This window comes from Xiphophorus couchianus, chromosome 6, assembly GCF_001444195.1.
Source record: "Xiphophorus couchianus chromosome 6, X_couchianus-1.0, whole genome shotgun sequence".
NCBI classification, from domain to species: domain Eukaryota; kingdom Metazoa; phylum Chordata; class Actinopteri; order Cyprinodontiformes; family Poeciliidae; genus Xiphophorus; species Xiphophorus couchianus.
Window position 1 is genome coordinate 11,822,773 of NC_040233.1, and position 13,155 is coordinate 11,835,927.

The 13,155-nt window shown below is 37.4% G+C and overlaps 1 protein-coding gene across 9 annotated transcripts in view; it reads right to left on the reverse strand.

Annotated features, from left to right (window-relative positions):
• Nucleotides 1-13,155, reverse strand: part of tcf3a (transcription factor 3a) — a 30,080-nt gene extending 16,925 nt beyond the window's left edge. For 4 of the 9 annotated variants that reach the window (XM_028020647.1, XM_028020646.1, XM_028020642.1 and 1 more), the window contains exons 1-5: nucleotides 12,644-13,150; nucleotides 8,703-8,799; nucleotides 8,262-8,334; nucleotides 1,578-1,651; nucleotides 489-561 (exon numbers count right to left, since the gene is read on the reverse strand). In XM_028020647.1, the coding sequence (XP_027876448.1) occupies nucleotides 489-561; nucleotides 1,578-1,651; nucleotides 8,262-8,334; nucleotides 8,703-8,756 (274 nt within the window). In that variant the 5' untranslated portion in view covers nucleotides 8,757-8,799; nucleotides 12,644-13,150. Of the gene's footprint in view, nucleotides 1-488; nucleotides 562-1,577; nucleotides 1,652-8,261; nucleotides 8,335-8,702; nucleotides 8,800-12,643 lie in introns of all 9 variants that reach the window. The other 5 variants (XM_028020644.1, XM_028020641.1, XM_028020645.1 and 2 more) reach the window with 4 other exon arrangements.

Sequence of the window (13,155 nt, forward strand, 5' to 3'; positions counted from 1 at the left end):
AATTAAACGAACCAAATAGACTCATTACAAATGCTCCAGGGGCAATTGTATTCAAACTCTGCCCCCTCCACTGACAGTTAAACAGAGAAGAACTATAGTCCACTGTTATCCCCAGGGAGAGCCCTGTTTGTGCATGGGTGCCCTTTACACCCCCACCCCTCCCATTGTGAACACACACAAACAAACACCTTCTCCACATCCTCCCCGTTTACCCTACTCCCCTCATCCTGAAATATGCGCTGCCCTAAACTGCCACATGAGTGCCGGACTTGTGAATGGCTGCTCTGAAAAACAAACTGCTTGTTGTTCTGTTCAGTCACACTGTCCATTGATGTACGAGTCTGAGCGCCAGTTAACACATCACTTAGTTCGACACTGACAAAAAATGTTACCAATTTGCAAAAAAAAAATTTAATAAATAGAAGGGATGATTTGAAAGTGGTGATGTCTGTGTTTCGAGAGCTCAGTTTGAATTAAAGTCTTCTTACCACCAATGCCTGGTCCAAATACCGGGGTAGAGGCCAGACTTTCTCTCTCACTGTAAAGGCCCTCTTCGAAAACCTAAGAGAAAGAGATGGAATAGCACTTCATTCATACTCGCATCAAAATAAGAATCCTTTGATTTCAGTTCATTTACATCAAAATGCAACAAAATGATATATTAATTATAAGATTATTTGGATTCATTGTGATTTATTGATTATTGAAATAATCGTCAACAAATTTAGTATTTGATTAATCGTTAACTGGAGTATACAGATTCAATGAAAGAACATTTGCAGAAGAACATGAAGCCAAATATACATAAACATATATATTTGCATTTAAGATGTTTTTTGAAATCCTTTGAAAATATGTTCCTAGAACTCCTTATGTGGCATAGTTTTAGTTTGACAATTTTAAAATTCTATAAAAAAAAAAAAATCCTCTGAAGCGCCTTTTGATATTTTACAATTATGAATTGGTTAATGCAAAAATTAACAAATGAATCTGCAAATGATCAAGCATACACTAAAAGAAAGCTGTGTTATTGCAGTATTGGCAATAAAATGTTTATTTTTTTATTTAAAAAAATGCATTGACTTATTTGTTCATTTGCATATTTGAATGTTATTTCTAATATTGTATAAAAAAAGCTTAAGTAGTTAAATGAAACATTTACAGAATGTGATCATCTTTTTATGCAATTAATTGTCTGAATAATTGATAGAATAATTGATTACTAGAATAATCGTTAGTTGCAGCCCCAAATTTTACAATTTAATTTTAAGCACGAATGTAATATTCCTCAATACTTTCATAGTCACCTGCTAGTATTCTAATACGTTTTTTTTTTTATGTTTTCAATCAGTATATCATTGAAAAATAACAAATTACACTCTTGTTTAAGCCCAGAAAGGCAGGTCACAACTCAGTATTAATCATCGGCAACACTGGTAATGCATAAGTGGTCAAATCTAGAGCACTTCATAATGTTGCAGTCTGTGCGTAAAAGAAGTATGAAGCAATAAATCACACAACACATGAAGAATAACACAACATCTGCACTCTATGGCTGAGGCTAAAATAAATCATACCCTTCCCTGGTTGAAAGATGGACTAGTCTGCTCCGCTGGTCCCCACGGACTGGACCCTCTCCTCTCATCTACACCTGTTGGACAAAAAAACTCTGTCAGCCAAAAGGTAATAAAATTGTGATCACAGATTAATGTCCCTGTTTTGCAACAAATGTGTCACTTGAGAAAGTGACGACTTGCTTTGATACAGGTTTTTCAGGCTCCTTAATATAACCTACATTGAGGAACTTCAAAGCTCACAGAGCGAGACAGCACTGTGACAGCGCTGTCACATAGTCTGGATTTGAGCTGTAGGAAGTTTGAATAATTAACACCCAGTACGAGGCTTCCAGAATCATCCTCGACATTCCTCGATCTCCCACTCCACTCCTTTACGCTTTCCATGGCAACACTCATTCATAACCCATTTACTCTCACACGTTAGGCCCACACCTTCACCTTAGCACAAGGCTCACCGTCTCAAACTCACATGGCTAGCATGTGCCATCGCTGGTCGGAGCAGCTTTAAGAAAGGGATGTTAAAAGATTTGTGGAGCAGAAATCTCTGCCCATCCCCTCGCTCTCAATCTCCTCTCATACTGCAACACAGCATCTCTTGGGGAAATCTGAAGTTTAATTGCACTCGTATTTGCATAATTGTGCATATTAATGAGGCTGAGCCCTATGAATATTTATATTTTTGTTTTGTTGTCTAATTAAAAAGCTAAGGGGGGGAGGGGGATGCGAGAATCTTGACAGGATCAGCAGTAGAACAGAATAATGGCTCCATAGTGCCAAAAGCAGCTAGATTGTAGTGACAAGTGTGAGCTACACGACACCAGCGGAATAAGAGATGAAGGAGGCAATTTCACGTCCCCTCTCTATGTCTGACTGCTGCTCTGTCTGTCAATCAAAGCAAAACTTACACGTTAGACATTTTAGCGTGTTATCAGCAAGCACCTTCAATCAAAAAATAGCAACAAAAAAAAAAACACCAACAACTTCTGATATGTTCTAGATTTAAAACTTTCTCTGCTTCAGTTAAACACCCCCATTATCACAAATACATATCCAAACAGCAACCAGATGGAAATAAATATTGTTCTACTCATCACAGAAGTTAATGCCGATACATCGTACATCCCTAACAACCCAAGAAGATGCATCAACATCAACAGCAAGCAACAATTAAATACAATTAAATTAATTCGCCAACCAAGATTTACTCTAATCCTATTTTTCGATTCAATAAAATTCAATCTGACGCAATTTATCATAATACATCAAGATCAACTTTTTGAGTGTTTGAGAGCAACGTTTATTAAAAAAAATTAATAAATTCTTTAACAATTGGACTTGCGTCATAATTCTACAATAACTCTAATTTCAGTATGGAAATTTTAACAACTCAGCATTAAGCAGGCTAGATTAACAACAAAAACACTTGTTAATCTCGTAAAGAAGTGTGTTTATATCTGCCCATATTTGTGAATAGTTTCACTCGGTGACATTTAAAGGAGGGTCTAATTGTGAAATAACATTTAAGATAGTAAAATCACTTAAAACTACAGTGACAATTTGAAAAAAAGAGAATAAAATTGTCATGATCTGTGTTTATTTAGAGTTTTCTGTGTCCTTAAGTCTCTTGTTGTCCTGTCCTCCCCTTGATTGTTCCCAGGTGTGTCTCGTTTCTATGATTACCCTCCCATGTATTTAACTCCACCTGTGTTCCTTGTTCGTCATCGGGTCCTCGTCAATGTTTAGTCTCTTCGTGTTCAGTGTGTGTTACTCCTGCTCGTTGTTTTGATTAAGTTATTTTCATTAAATCTCATTATTCATCGTTCCTGGGTCCGCTGCATCTGCCTCACCACCCACACTTCCCGACAAAAATAATCTAAAAATAATGGCAGAACATTTTTTTGCCGATCAGGATAGTGGACATTAAAAACTGCTCAGTACCTTTTTTAATCCAAATGACAGACAATAAGGCATTTGGTCGGGAACATGTTTATCTACATTATCACGATAAACCACTGCACTCATTATAAAACCCTTTTTTGCTCTTCGGTAGGAATAGCGGCAGAGGAAAGAGTGATTCACAGATTAGGGCTGAAAAGATTCCTCAAACAATTCGAGTACCTCGATTATTAAAATTCCTCGAGTAAAATTTATCTGCCTTGAAGATTCGTTAATTATGTTTTATTATGCAGCTCACCGTGTTCCACCCGGATCATTATTTGTGGTGGGTATGAGTTGTTGTGAAGTGCTAGCAGCATGGTGTTGAAATGTGCGGCGTTTTGTCAAGGGACAAATAGAGATCTGTGAATTTAGCTTTGCGATGGTCGTTACGGTTTTGGAGTGAACGATAGGAATGGCAGAGAGAGAGAGAAAGAAAGGAAGAGAGAGAGATTTCCGATTCCTCAGATAATCGTAAAAATGTTCTATAGTGTACTCGATTACTAAAATATTCTTTTACAACAGCCCTATCATAGATAAAGTTTTTATTTGAACAAATCAGATTATAGTGCTGGTGAAAGGTTTTTGTCCAAAAACTGCAGCTACTCTTGGCTTCTTTATGGTTACACTTGTGCTGTACATACTGCTAAATGTCAGTCAGCTGCCTAAAAGAAGTTCCTACACTTTTCACTAACTCACTAGAGCAGCAAACGTTCTGTTTGGAAATGTTTCCAGTCAAGAAAAGCATGTGCAACTACAGTGTGGGAAAGAAAGGGATGCAATCATCTTCATTCAAGTAAAGTGTTTTAAAAAACGACCAAGAAGTATATTTGTTTGCAGTGTTGGCTATAAACAGGCCAACTAATTAGCCGATTATTATCATCTTATCATAACTGGTCTACTCTATTAAAGGTAGAAAAATGTAAAATGGATAATGCTCTGCACCTAAAAACTGTGTCTAATTTGGGTGTTCATTATACTGTTTTTTAAAGTTGCGTATGAAAATCTAATATACAAAAATAACGGACAGAAAATAAATACTGTTATAACCATAACAGTGAAAAATTACAAATTACTTTTGCAGCTGTAGAAATGAATGTTGCTTTTGATGTAAAACAATTATGTTGTATTTTAAGTTCTTGTTTAGATTTGGAGCTAATGTTGTTCCTTTTATGCTTATTTTTACTTAGGATATATTCATTTTCTCAAAAACATTTGATAACTGAATATGTTTCCATATCAAGATTTCTTAACATTTTTCAATTAATTTAGTTTTATGAATGAATATTGATTCCTAAAGTAGCTACAGCAGACCATACTGCTGATTGCTAGTGAAGCATGACAATAATATTGATTACAAACACACAAAGTTTCATTAGTCCTATAGAACGCCATGCCAAAATAACAAGTACCAGCTGTAAAGAAGTCAGACAGGCTATAATATCTATAAGTAGGAAAAGAAATAGAGGATGAGTAACAGACAAATTCTCCCGAGAACCCCAATGCACTTTTCCTCCCAGCATGCAACACCCCTTTAAGGTTGGCTGGTCTATAATTACACAGCACAGACAGAGCTATCGGAAACAGACAGACAGCCTTAGTCACCGGCTTCGTGAGCGAAACGCAGGCAGATATATTGACCAAACATGCAGGCATTTCTTGGTTTTTACTGAAACGCTGCCCCAGGCCAACTACAACCGAGCGTTCTGTTTGTCTACACAACTTCTTCCTTCCCCTGGAAAAGTGAGTCACGCAGACACAAAGCGTGATGTCAGATACAATCTCAAGAGAGAAAACACTGTTAATGAAATACTGAACAATGTACAATGACACAGGGCTGACTTTTTAAACCTGTTAGTCACAGGAGACTTCCTAAGTACAAGACAATGTGACACACTATCCTTTAAACGCACGCAGCTTACATTCGACTGTTCTCCAGCAATAGTTTGGATATTTTTTGTTCTTTTTACGATTTTTGCAATAATAAGCAGCAGATCGTCAGACTTTACAGAGCAGACCTTCATGTAACTTTCCCACCTGAGTTTTTCAAATTCAGTTTCACATCTGCTTGAAACAAGGAACCTTTTCATGCAAATTTATATCACAAGCCCATCAGAATTTCTACCCATACCACCCTAAAAATACATGTTAGAAGTCTCGGTTTCTTGTGAACCAAAAAATGAAAGCACACACACACAAAAAAAAGAAAAAGAAAAACAGTGGACTGGATTGAACAGATATGATAATCACTCAGAACAAGAGCACAAAAACACATGGCAAAGTTTCACATTTAAACCATATGAATTGGGGGGAAAAACATGTAAATGACTCTACTTTAGATCCATATGGAAACTTTTAAACCCATCAGGTGTCCCTCATGGTGCCATGTGGGTGTGGGCAGGTATCAGACTAATGAGGAATGAGGAATGATGATGATGGTAAAAATAGAACAGTTTCATAGCATCACCATACAGTAAAGCCCCAAAATATTCATAACTCTGGTCCATATAGATATAAAAAAAATTCAATTAACCAAAAATGAAATGAGACATTCATCTCATAATAAATAATAAAATGATGTATAAGAAGGATCAGTTTAGAAAAAATTATGAATCTGTTTTTAATTTCTATATATATATATATATATATATATATATATATATATATATATATATATATATATATATATATAAACTTTCATGTAAAATATTCTTTTACATGAAAGTTTTTTTTTACTTTTTAATTTCTCTCTTAGACCACAACCCAACTTCCTCTATTATTATTAAGAATCGTTATTGCAAATACAGCAAACAGGCCCTTATTATAATTGGCCCAGATTTTTGCTATTTTATTGAGTTATCTTTAGCAAGTTTAGGTCTTTGAGGTAGGAAGGCCTACTTGCATCAAGCAAGGTAGAAGATGTGGTTGTTTGTTCCAAAGTGTCAAAAGGATAGAGAAATATACATGATATATATGATTTTGGTTATCAGCCATAACTACAAAAATGGTATCGGATTCAATGTCAAACCAGTGCATCCTTAATATAATACCCAATAATAAAATTGCTTTTTTGTGAAACAGATATGTGATAAAGATATAACTTATCCAGTTCTTCTTAAGTTATAATAATGTCATCACGAAAATCTATTGTTAAACTGTTTCTAATCCATTGACTTGAGCAAAAAGATCAAATAAAACTACAGAAATTTAGAGGCAGTTGCTAACGTTTCAGAATATTATACCTTTTTTGATATTCTGTTCTTTATAAATGAACATCAGGAGTAAAACAAGTTTATCTTAGCTAGGGAGCCCCCCTGCAGGCAGACAGTAGCTGACTACAGTGTTAAAACTGCAGTTTTTACATTTAGAGAGATGGCTAGCTCCCATTCAGCTTCCACACCATGACTGTCTGTGATTTTTGATGAATATGTTCAAACAGCAAAACGTGTGTTTCTTTTAAAGGACGGAAAAAGTGTCCAAGGGTTCATTCAGCCACCTGACTGGCAGGGAGCAGCAACAGGCTAGTTAGGAGCAGCACATACAGGAAGCTATAAAAAAACCAGGTAATTTCAACATGTTTTCTTTAATCTGAATTGAAAGGAACCACCACGGGATAGGTAGGAATGGTATGATGGAAAATGTTTGTGGTTTTGAAAGCGTAACTTTTAAAAACCTTGGCAAACCTTGATAGCAGCAACCACCCCATGCCTAATTCAGTATGTGTGTAAGACTAATGACTGTTACATAATTACTCATCAGGAATCAAGAGTTTTGAGCTTTGATATTAGACATCAAACAGCATAGCTCATTTCAATACCAGCGGTGTGTGCCTAGGGTGTCTGGATTTACACTGAGCCTCTTATTCTCTGCTAAAACAACTCCCTAATGTTAGCTAAGTAGCTAAAAGTTGTTTTATAATTTTCTTTTGTTAGGTGGATTTACTTACTTTTATGCTGCAAAAGGTCAGAGTCTGAGCTAAGAACTACACTAAACTCTTGAACAAGAGTCTTAGGAATATCTGCTAAGCTCAGTTCAGGCATTTCAGATACAGAAATGAGTAGCAACTTGTTCAAATAGCTCTAAGAACTCTGGTACGGTTCCTGTGGGCCGTAGGTGCCTCATGAGAAGCCGTTAGGATTGATAACATCTACATGCCTCTTTTGTAAGAGCGCGCCTGATCCTTACAGAAGAACAACAAAAGTGGCTTTTTTGTGAGTAGATGAAACAGAGCCCCCAATAACCCCACCCAGCAACCGAACGTGCCGTCTTTGATCTTCCCCTTGAATATCGCGTTGCTCTCTGATGCGTGTTGAAAGACTTAATGCACCTCCAAAAATACAATGGCAGCAGAGAACTTTTTTGTCTGCGACTATAGGGTCTGGTAGAGTAGGGATACGGAGCATATAATCCGCCATCAGACATACAAAAGTACCACCATCTGATATTGGTCATCCTGGTTATTATTTGACAACATTGAGTTGCATGCATGCTTTAAAACTAAGAGGAGGGTTGGATTTGTGTATCTGATGATGAATTTTCAATTTATGAAAACTAAAACAAGGAAACGGGAACAATGTATTATTCTATTACAACTGGAAAGAAACCAAGAGAATAAAAATGAGGTAGTGAGACTGGAGATCGTCTCTAATAGATTTATTTTTAGAAAGTCACAGAAGCATTACCAAGAATTACGGCCACTGACTACAGGTGAAGGCAAACAAACTGTCTCTTTTGTGTATTATCTCTTACCAGGACCTCCAAACTGGCTGCTGGCGAGAGTCGTCGGCCCATTCTTTCCATTCGAAACTGGAGGTTCAAACATCTGAAAAGAGAGCAATAAATCTGTAAAACCACGGCAAGGCAATAAAACATTTGAATGTTCTCTCGATGTTTATGCAAACGTTGATCAGAGCGTAATCCAAACTGTCCTACATGCTTTTGATAACAACTGCAATAAACATAAGGCAACCCGAGCGTTTCAGCTATGATTTGTGACAAAAAAATAAAGAAAGAAATTGAGCCGAGACAAACAAGAGCTTTATAGAAATCATGGCTGTTTAAACACATTACTTCCTAATAGAGAATAAATCTCATTCATTCCTATTTCGAGGTATTCATCACCAGATTTGGTGCTTATTAGTAAAATGAAATGGATTACGAAGGTAACATTGAGGCTTAACAGGGCCTTACCGCACTAAAATCCAGCAAGTCGCTCAGCTCCTTGTCATTTTCCACTGCAGCCATTCTCCGATGCTGTTCACTGGGCCTTTACAGTCTCAGCAACAGACTACAAGGACAAGCACAAACAACATGACGTCATTTTGCTTCAATAACTCGATACTGATTACATTAAATGCATTGATTAAGATTACTGTTTTCTGCACTCTCTATTTTAGTGTAGAGAGCTGTGTTAATGCTGCATTCCAGCTTCAGAACATCAACTATACAGATAACAGCAAATGTTGTTTAATCTTTAAATGGAATATTAAAATCGAGCTTTGTTAGAAGAAAGATGAACAACATATAACAATGTCCAATCATTTGTTATCACTAATTCCCACGGAGGAATCTCCCTGTGCCGCGCAGCTGGAAATGCTAAAGGTGGATTGCCAAAAACCATTCAGTTCATTTAAAGCAACAGGTTTCAAACTCAGCAAAAAACAAACGTGTGAGGCCAAACAACTACAATGTCAGTAAAGAAAAAATTAATTGTTGCCATGTCTCTGCTCAGAAAATAACTACTGACGCACAAGCAATTCCATTTATACAGCTATTTCCATATGTGAGTAGGTCTGCTATGTTAATTGACTTTACCACAGATACATTAAGGAAGAAAAAAAAAACACAACTACTTAACAACGAATGACAAAGCTTTTAATTGTGGTTAAAAAGGATACAAAAAATAAGTTCTCACAAGTCAATACCTCTGAAGATGAGTAATAAATGATTGGGTAAAGTTTGTATTGCTTCACACAGCCTTTTGTCCAACAGAATAATTTATGTATAGTTTTAGTCATTAAATTTATGGATACACCCATAAATCTTTGTGCACTGCACAAAGGAAACCCACAAAATAATTTTGTGGCAGAAAAAATATGAATTTATTTGCTTCAATGATCTTAGCTCTATGCCTATTTAATAAAAAAATAAAGCATATAGTCGTATGAAAAGTACAAAAGTACATTGTGAGTTGATTGTTTAAGGGTGTTTTGTTTTCGTAAGAAATCATAAATATCTTATATGATTATTTTAGGCCCTGCGACAGACTGGCGACCTGTCCAGGGTGTACCCCGCCTCCCGCCTGGAACGTAGCTGGAGATGGGCACCAGCAACCCTCCCGACCCCATTAGGGACAAGGGTGAACAGAAAATGGATGGATGGATGGATGGATGATTATTTTAGGACTAAAACAATCAAATACAGGACTAATCAACTAACCAATAACTGCATATTGGTTAGCTGAACTATCTTTATACCCTCACAGCCGACAATTTCTGATCAAGTAGTGAGAAAAGTAAAACCAGTTCTAAAAGTAGCCCACATCAAACCATGGTTCAGCCACAGGCCACGCTGCGTTTGGTTTTAGTCAGCCCCTGGACTTGGGTGCTTATTCCACATCAAAACCTAACTGTGTTTTTAGCATCTCTGTGCACTGAAATCTACAGAGTGATAACACAGCATGCTGGATTCTTAAAGTGGCAATTTATGGCCAGCCAACATCAACACAAATGTTCCATGTGACTAAAAAACGTCTTTTAACACTACAATTTTGGATTTGGTTTAAAAAACAAACAAACAGAAAAGAGGGTTTTGATGTTGTCATGGGTCATAAACGATTATTAAATATGAACTTAATTGTTTTAACTAATGAAGAGTTTTGAATTTATTGTTGGAATGGAGCTTTTGACCATTTGAGAAACATGATCGCTGTGGTTCAGTGGCTTTTCCTGAAATATATTACAACATTTTTTTTTTACATTTTTTGGATTAAGAATGTGTACTACTTTTTTAATTATGTAAAAAAAATTAACTAATGTAATACAGTGTCCTAGTTATATTCTCTTAGATTGTTAGGCTACTCTTACATTGCAAACTGTCTAGCTAAAAGAGTGGAAGAGAAAAAGCCAGTTAAAAAGCAGACTGCTAAAACAATCATCGCATTATGGTTAGAGATTTGTGACCTATTAAACTTCCTGTGTTTTCCAGACGTAACTGATGTGACTCCAAGAATACCACCTGACTAACTCATTTATTTTTAGGACCTCGCAGACGAGCTGCATTTTAAAATAAAATGATCACAAGGGAATAGCAAATATAGGCTTCCTACAAACCTCCATTCTGTCCCCAAATGATTTTATTATTATTATTTTTCAATCAGTTTTTTTTTTTTTTTTTTTACAATATCCTGGACAATTGTTAACAAAATATTTAACTAGTGAGGTTTAGTGAGCTGCATGCTCCAGAAATCATGAAATGACATGATGCAGAAGTTTGCTTCCTATTTTATTGCATTTTGGCTGTTCCAAAATTTGTACAAAATTAAGACTTTTAAAATCTGGACAGGATTATCCCACACCGAATGGAGATTCTTTAAATTAGGAGGAGGTCAGTATATATATATATATATGATTTAATTCAGTAATTGTCTACTGGGTAGCAGAACGGTTTCAGTCCTAAATGTAACTATTGTAATGAAGTGGCCTATCTCATAGTGAACGACTTTTATTTTCATGTTTTAGAGGGAGTCTGGCCACTTGTGGTGATACCTTTATAGCCAACAAGAAAAACAACCCAAAATATCTGTATTTCTTGCTCTTATTATGTATGTAAATACTTGTGTCTCTTGGCATGTCATTGGGGTTATAAACCAATTTATGTTGCAAATTACAGAGAGGGATTTGGGAGGAGATAAACAAGACGTGATGTGACGAATATTAATAAGGTGTGGAGAAAGGGTGAGATTTTATGCACTCCTCCTTTTTGCTACTTAACACCATTATATAGTAGCTGCTTTGCTTTCTCTGCATTAGCATGTCTAAAATGAATAAACACTGCAGTGGTGTAACGTCCAAGAGGCTGTAAATAGGGGTGCATGCGCGGAATCCGACCAAAGAACAATACGCTGACAGCTCATAATCTAGCAATTTCTCTGTCAGCAAGCCGAGGTCAAAATGGGGGATAAGTGCTTAGCCCCTCCTAACAAATGGAAGTTGCATTACGCTTGTCTTGAGCACCTCCGCCTTTTGGCCAGCGGTGTTTGGGGGGAAAGTTGCATGGCAGAAATAGCTGTAGAGAACGAGAGCTCCTGGCTGGCGTTAGAAAACACGGATCCAGGCTGTTCAGTGTCCATCGGGTTTTTAAATGTTTTCACCTACAGGGTTGGAAATGCGGAGGGACGTTTAAAAGGACCTGATGGGGGGGGGGGAAACAAACAAATAAAAAAAAACAACCTGTTGCCTGCCCTGAGCACAAAGACTGAGTCCACAAAAAAGTTTAATGGATATTAATATATTAATTAATAAACCATTTCACTTTTTATTATTAAAATTATATTTTACTGTAGCTAGTTTGCAAGTGTGTGGGGGGATTATAAGGTGCTACATTAAAAGCTGCAAGCGACGGTTATAACGGTAGAAGGCTGACGGGAAAATACCCAAGTTATTTTCTGCTGTTATTTTCGGACTTTGCGCATATTTAGCAGCGATTTGGGGGCACAACTGAATATTAAACGTAACTGAACGCAAAACAGGCTCGCATTAGTCATGAACACAACGCGAGCCATATGAAAAGAAGTCAACGGCTGGCGTCGAAACGCAAAAAGCCCCACATATATAAGTGCCGAGACCCCAGGGGAGCTAATAACGTTATAGCTCACAGAAGTGAACAACGAAGTGTTTTCCATCACACCCAAGGCTGCTAATGCTGTGTAATCACACAGTGGACCTCGGTGAGACCGAAAGAAGGGGGAAGAAAAATCCAACACCCCGCTTTTCTCCCCCCCCCCCCCCGGCTACAGCCCTCCAACAACTTCATCGCTGCGCTTGAAACTTAGTTATTACGCCGAAATCAACGTAACAATTACAACTCCAGCTTCGCATGAATGAGCTTGTTTTGAATACGTTCACGTTTACCTGGAGTCAGCAGTGTAGCATCCAGCAGAGAGTAGTGGTACGACAATTTATAAGAGAGGAGAAACAAAGTTAGGGATAGGATCCGTCTCCCGTGGTCCCGGTCTGTGGGCTTGATGAAGCGCAGGACAGACAATATAAAACGCTCCTCTGTTGTCTCGCCTCGTCGTTTGTCTTCGTTACGGAGCCGACCTCGCGTCTTTAACGCGGACCATAACTCTTGCGGTACTCTTGTTTCCTTTCGCTTGGAGAAACTGCAGTCATTTCTTTTCCCAAGTAGACATTTTCACAGCCTTCAAACTGTCGGTTCCAATGGGATATCACTCCGCGCAGCGCACAACCTACTGGGAGGATATGGGCGCCGAAACATCAGCGGTGTCAGGTTTCAAAATAAGGAGAAGAATACAAATCAGACAGTTTTTGACAGTTTGCGTTCATGCGCCGCGTTTAACAGACGCGCTGTCAAATGTCAAGGCTCTAAAATCGCGAGCGAGACACAAAATGGCCCAGCCACA